The 7,286-nt window shown below is 40.6% G+C and overlaps 1 protein-coding gene across 1 annotated transcript in view; it reads right to left on the minus strand.

Moving 5' to 3' along the window:
• Spata17 (spermatogenesis associated 17) overlaps positions 1–7,286 on the minus strand; it is a 173,717-nt gene that overhangs the window by 83,212 nt on the left and 83,219 nt on the right. The window contains 1 exon segment of the mRNA XM_005348848.3: positions 2,006–2,129. Within this exon segment, the coding sequence (XP_005348905.1) occupies positions 2,006–2,129 (124 nt within the window).

Here is a 7,286-nt window from a genome sequence, read left to right on the forward strand (position 1 = left end):
TTATTTATTTATTAAAGATTTCTGCCTCCTCCCCGCCACTGCCTCCCATTTCCCTCCCTCTCCCCTGATCAAGTCCCCCTCCCTCATCAGCTCAAAGAGCAATCAGGGTTCCCTGACCTGTGGGAAGTCCAAGGACCACCCACCTTTAATTTTCGAGACAGGGTTTCTCCGTAGCTTTTGGTTCCTGTCCTAGAACTAGCTCTTGTAGACCAGGCTGCTCGAACTCACAGAGATCCACCTGCCTCTGCCTCCCGAGTGCTGGGATTAAAGGCGTGCGCCACCACCGCCAGACACAGGGTTTCTTTTTACACAGTTCAACAAAACTGTTTGTACACGGATATACTTCTTACAAAAAGTATGTACACTTGCTATTGACAATTAAAACACAGATCTTTTAAAACTGAGATTTCCTAGAGTAAGCAGTCCAGGAGAGTTAACCTAAATAACTAAGAGTAGTTTTAAATCCAGAGTTCATTGCCATCCTCTAGCCAAATCACTAAGGAAATGAGTAACAATACTCACATAGAAGTGTGTGGGTTTCATTTTTTATTTAGGAAAGTATTTTAAATTTCTTGATAAATAGAACAGAACAGCAAAATCATAAATGAAAATGGCTGTTAATTGGAGTGAGACTGCTTATAGACAACAGCTTTTTCCTATTAAAAAGTTTCGTGCCAGGAGACTGGAAGGTGGCTGTGTGCCTACGCCAAGTGTCTCTTAGGATGCACTTCCATGCCCTCAAAGCCCAGCACGGTACCCATGGAGGGCAGGCATTCAGAGTAACAGGCTGAAGTGAAGTCATGGTCAGTGTAGTAAATCTTTGTAGCCTTCCAATTCTATGTCTCTTATATTGTGATGACAAACTGTTTAAAACAAAGTGGAGCAGATCTGGTGGAAGGAAAGGAAAAGCATGCATTTCCCGGCATCATCTGCCAGCACTCCCGATCTCATGGACAGATGAACAGACTGGACAATAAGGTGGTATCACTCATCTAGTGTATCACCAAGATGTTTGTCTTGGGAGGGGGTACAGAGGTTATTCATTCATCCTTTTTAGTTAACTATAGTTAAATATCAAGATTTTGATAACTACATATATCAAATTGCCAAACCAATAAAATCTGACATTTTATAGTATTCTCCAAGAGAGGAGATTGGATAACACATCTTCGCTTGCAATGTCCTAACGTCAACGACATCACGTAAAGTCAAGGTGGAGGACACCCATATGGAGACACCACTGTAAATATTGCTAATTAATTCTAATGTAGACTAAATGGATATCTAAAATAAATAAAGGAGCCAGTTCTGTTCTTCCACTCTTAGGTCCTGGGGCTTGAACCCAGGTCATCAGCGGGTGGGAAGTACTTTACCTACTGAGCCATCTCACCAGCCAATCCATGATTTAAAGCCGTATCTCTCTGCTAAGAATATTCTAAATGCAATGGGCTTTCCCAGCAATTGTAACAAAAATCTTAAGAATAAATTTCTAAGTGTTCTAAATTCCACAGTTATCTCTCCATATGAAGTTGTAAATGCTGAGGCAATTTGCTCTAAAGGTTTTTACCTGACAACTTCCATCAAAACCTAGTAAAGGAGGAACAACAGTCATAATTTCAGCATTCGCTCGATTAAAAGAGAAAAGCTGAAAGCCGGCTCAGCTTAATAACTTGCTAGCTCTTGGTCAATTCACAACACAACAACGAGCCACTCGGACTAGTGTTGAAGGAGATGTTACGCCCTTCGTGCTGTGTTATCAGTGTGGTGGACCACTCTGCTGACTGGGACCTTTCCACCAGTGCCTCAGCGGCTACCTCTATGAAGCTCTGTCACAGACCAATCACAGCGCCTGTGCGCACCTACACAGAGACAAGAAATTGAACTTGAAGTAGTGTCTTTGTGGTATCTTTTCAACAAGTCATGTCCTATTCAGGCTGCTACTTTATCTCTGTCAGGCGAGGGGTCCAGGTGGCTCATGGGAGCTGCCAGGCACAGGTAGACTAACCTGCTTTGTGCTGAGCAGGTAATGCATCTTGCGGGCTTGCTGATCTCTTTGCTTCTCTTCCCGCTCCAGGCGAGCCTTCCTCTCTTCTCGCTCTTTCATCTCTGCAAATTCCTCCAAAGCCTCCCTGCATCAAAATTGTCAGCAGTTACTCTGATGGCATCTGTTGAGTCCCTAATTCTTTCACTGATGAAAATCAAGATTTTTGAGGAGCAATGATCACCCACATCCATCAAAATCAAGGGTGCAATTTATCTTGCCTGTGAATTCTGTGGAAATCTTTGCCCTTGTTAGACAGCGTTCAAGTGACTTTTTCCTGATGGAGTTTTCAACACCAAGAGGATATGTGTTATAATTACTATAATAGCAAAAGAAATGTCAAAATCCACTGCAAAGGGAGTGGCTTTCTACATCCCTAAATATCCCAAGAAACGTGTGCCTTAAATTTTAGTTTGTATTTACAAATGTCTACTTATTTTGCATACTAATCACTATTTTTTTAAAGTGCAGATTTTATATATTTATTTTTTTATTAAAGATTTCTGTCTCTTCCCAACCACCGCCTCCCATTTCCCTCACCCTCCCCCAATTGAGTCCCCCCCCTCAGCCCGAAGAGCAATGCTTAATTGATTCTATGTTTACTTCAGTTAACAGTTCAATTAATACCAATAAGATTACACATATTATCCTGCATCTAAAGTGACATTTTATTCAATTACATAAATAATTTAAATAAAGGGCTAGGTTAAGTTAAAATCTTTCTAAGGCATGAAAAATTCCACTAAAATAATGAAAATTTTAAATGAGAAAATTAAATGAAAAATAAGCTTCAAATTATACTGTGTGATAAATAGCTTCCAAATAGGACACGATATTATCAAATAAAGAAGAAGGACTATATCTTTTGTTTCCATTAACAAATTTATCACTCATGTCAGAGCAGCATTTTAATACTGTTTTATTTTTAAAATAAATACATAATTTGATGTTTACTTTCATATGTAAAATCTCCAAGAAAACATCATAGCTTTTGCTTCATTTATGTCATGGAAAACTAAAAGGAGATAGTACAAAAAAACAAAAATAAAAATACAGGCTTCTCCTTGCTACCTGACTGTGGCGGAATATTTGCTGCAGTGCCCTGCTACAGGCTGCTAACACTTCACACAAGGTTACTTACGAAACACCCCGACATTTAAAGATCACCATGCTAGGCTACCGCAGTAGAGCAATTTTTTTCAACATAAGATTAAATTGCAAAATAAATGAATTACTTGGAGTGGCACAGCCCCCATTTTGTCACCCTTCCCTTGAAAATTGCTTATTAATATGAAAAAGAAGGCAGAAAATAGCCTGTTTTCCTTTATGTATGTATTTGGGGGGTTCTGCACCCACTAGCCTGGGCTAGCTGCACATTTAGATTGTGCTGGCAAGCTGGTACAATGACCCCTCTGACTGCATCTCGAGGCGATTATTAATCGCTAAGTAACCCAGTAAAGCCAAACAAATCTGTTTCCATTGAAAGCATCTCTGTCTGTGTCTGCGAGTTTGTTCTGTACCAAACAAACCTCATTAACTGTGTCCACTTTTTGACAAAGAACCAGGAGTTAGAGGAATTGGTGACCTTTCTTTGTCCTTAAGGTACACGTTTCAAGACAGTTACATATGAGCAAATGAGAATTTTTACCAGGAAATATACAATCATGTTACACAAAAACATAAGTGCATCATACATTTTAGTCTTTACTTTTGTTGGTTTATAAAAATATTTGCATGAAAAATAAGTCCTCTGTGCTGCCTCCGATAAGGCCCCGAGATAATGTGGAATAACAAGCAGAGGTGCCGATTATCCTAGTTTATGTCATGGAGAAACAAGCACAGATGACAATTTATCTACTGTCAGGAACGGATGAAAAGCTGGACTGGCAGGGTTTCTGAGTGCAGACAAGGCTGCAGGCACCTCCGTCCACACCCGAGATAGAGATGATACTTTCTACCGAGTCAGCCACGCACATCTTTTATCTTATGTTCCTGTTCTCTACTATAAAAAATACTTGAATTTTCTGCATCACTTTGTCTATAAAATATTTTGTGAGAGTACATAAAGATTAAAACTACTGCAAATATGAAGATTTATTTTTTAGTACATTTTAGCAAAGGATTTTTATAGTGATAAATATTTCCATATTCTAGAATGGCAGGGATAATAAAAATAAAAGTAGCCACTGGGAGGCAATATAGTGGAGTAGTTAGAAACGTACTCTGCAACGAACCTGGTCGCACAAACTGCACTGTGCTGTTTGATGGCTGTTTAACCTCTGATCATCTAGAAAGCGTAAACACACTAATACTGCCACCCTTCTCGTTAGCAATGGTGAGGATCAGATATGCTGAATCTATGCAGAGTATTGCTATGCAAGCATTAGTTTTCTTCAGCCCTCCCTATACACGAGGTGCAAGGCTACTACTCACTTTATTTACTACAGATTTGCCATACTGTGTCTAAATCCTTGGATGTTTTCCTTCTGATAGTTACTTACTGTGTGGGTGAAATGTCAAAGTGAAAACACAGTATCTGGCATGAGATGTGAAACTGTCACCAGTGAGAAAGAGGAGGACATGAACAGGTGACTAAAGCTCTCTTTCCTCAGTCCTCATACCACATCCTGGGGCTGCTTCACCTTGAGGAGAAGATTTACCTTGTGAGCTTGGAAGAAACCTCTATGGCTATAAGGATGTCTGCTAGGCTCTGTTGCATCACTATGTGTGGAAGGCGTGGCCAGAGCTGGGTGCTTACACATCATCATCACAATCCCCCACACTGGACCAAAGCACCCTAGCCTGCAGCTGCCAGGAGTGCTGGCTGCTGACTGGTCACTGCTAACCTCACTGGGGAAAAGTGACTCTGCGACTCTCTCCTTGCAGGTGGCATTTGTTGACTAAGGGAGGAAACACGGGCTTGGAGCGGAGACTGCCCCACTGTGGAGCACTGTATGGGCCATCCAAATCCCAGAACGTCCCAAGCCTGGCTGGCACCAATGAAGTGCATTAAAACCTGTTCACTCTTCCCCTTTTCAGCTTCTATTCCTTGCTCACTCACTAGATCACTCTGGAAGTCTCTTTGCACTGGAGGCATGCGCACTTTCCTTTCCTCGCCCTTGCAACACGGATCCTAACCACCCCACAGCACCAGCACTTTAGTCTTGTTTTCTCCGTAGGATACATAGATTATCTCCCTCACGACTCATGTCCTCTTAGGGAAGAAGAGCCCCACTGGACAGACTATCAGCCTGCCTTTACAGACTAGGAGACTAGATCCATGGAGACCATATCCACCAAACACCCACAACTAGAAAGTGGAATTGGGCTCCAGGTCTGACTCCAAAATGTCTGCCTTTAATCATGACGTTAAATTTGTATTACATATTTTGCTTAATCTAGTATTAGATACTGATAGGATTTCTCTTTCTGAGAAAACTACTAAATATCATAGTGCCTGCACTATTTTTTAAAACATAAAAGAGGATTAAGATAAAATGGGACAATTTTAAATTAATTATTATCATCAGTTCTTAGCATTAGAAGGAGATGGCTACATAGAATCATGGAATGTGATTTTCATTTACAGCCATGAGTTTCTCTTCCTTCGGATATGCTTTCCACTTGTCATTTACTGATGAAGTGAAATGGGCAGGGTGCATGTTTCTAATTTTCAAAGGATGAAAAAATACTTTGAAGCTATTAGGCAGACAGAACTCACAAAGAGTAAAATGTTACAAGGTCTTTGAGGCTAGACCCTGGCTTCTATCCATCCTGCTCAACAATGCTCCCTTCAGGCACCATCATGCCTTGGTCTTAGCTGGTTCCATCCTAGCACACCCCAGGACCTTCACTTACAACACATGCATGCCCTTTTGCAGCATCCTTTACGTTAGAATTCTCTTCCCACTGCCCCTCTCATTACTACAGTATAAATTTATTTTTCCTCCAAGAACATAATAGCATTACAATCATATGTTTATACATATACAAACTCCATAAACTGCAAACTCCATAAAAACAAATACTTCATCTATGCTGTTCTTGCCTATTCAAATGAAGAAGTAAATCTATTTGTAAAACATTTCTGGAAAGCAGTAGCATTATGATAAGCATAAATTGTTAAAGGATTTATTGTCTCCATGTAGGTATTTAGGTTTCTGCATGTGAATGATGGCAGAAACTCCAGGGAAGTGACAGACAGGAGAGGGCACTGTCCCGCTCAGTGCTGAACTAGAATGGGCAAACATTCCTTCCTTTCAGGCAGGAACTTATGTGTTCCCACGACACACTCTTTCTTTTCCTATAGTGACTTGGTAAACTGTTTCTTGATTTTCCCTAATGTCTATGCCAAACGAGAAAAATATTTCCCATGAACTACTTTTTGAGAAACGACATCCTGCTCAAAATTGTTTGCACAAACAATCCATATTTAAAAAACTTATGCGTCCCGAGGGTCTGACTCTTGTCAAGCGTGGTGACAAGTTCCTTCTTCATTCACTGAGCCATCTCACTGGCCCTCAAATATCTCTCCCCATTCTTTCAAGAATGTTTAGCTGTTTGCACCATCACAAGGCTTCCTTCTTCTTTTATAGGTCTAATTCACTGCACAGTCCACTCCAGCGCATGTGAGCATACAAGCACTTAAAATAGTCCTACTAAGTGCTAGGATGTTACTGTGGAGTCAAAGCTTAGTCTGTCTGATTGGGAAGTGTGTGGAGAATTTGAGGGAAGGACAAGAGTTTCGTATGATAATCCAAGAAAGTAAAAGGCAGGTAAAAACGAAGTATTGCTAAATGCTACTTTCCATGTGGAATCTGAGAGGTTTTAAAAAGCAAATTCTTGATGGTGTCCCTCACTCCATGGTATTTACATCATTATGAGAAGTAGGGTATGAAGCTGTTCCCTAGCACATGGGGATTAAAAGAGATAACGATTATCTGCCAACAAGAGTGTTCACACCAACCAGGTACTGGATCTGCTGGCATCTTGATGTTAGACTACCTAGTCTACATAATTGTGGGGGAAAAACAAACACTTGTGTATTTAATAATCCACTCTATGGCATTCTGTTACAAAGGGCATAAGTGAGTTAAACATCAAAACTCAGAATTAGAGTTCATTCACGAAGGTGTCGCGCCCATCTCAAAACCTGCTCTAATTTCTGTAGCTGGGTATCCCACAGTCACAATGTAGACCCCTCCCACAGTCACACTATAGACCCTCCTATAGTCACACTGTAGAC

The sequence above is a fragment of the Microtus ochrogaster genome, chromosome 6 (genome assembly GCF_000317375.1).
Source record: "Microtus ochrogaster isolate Prairie Vole_2 chromosome 6, MicOch1.0, whole genome shotgun sequence".
In the NCBI taxonomy this organism is placed as follows: domain Eukaryota; kingdom Metazoa; phylum Chordata; class Mammalia; order Rodentia; family Cricetidae; genus Microtus; species Microtus ochrogaster.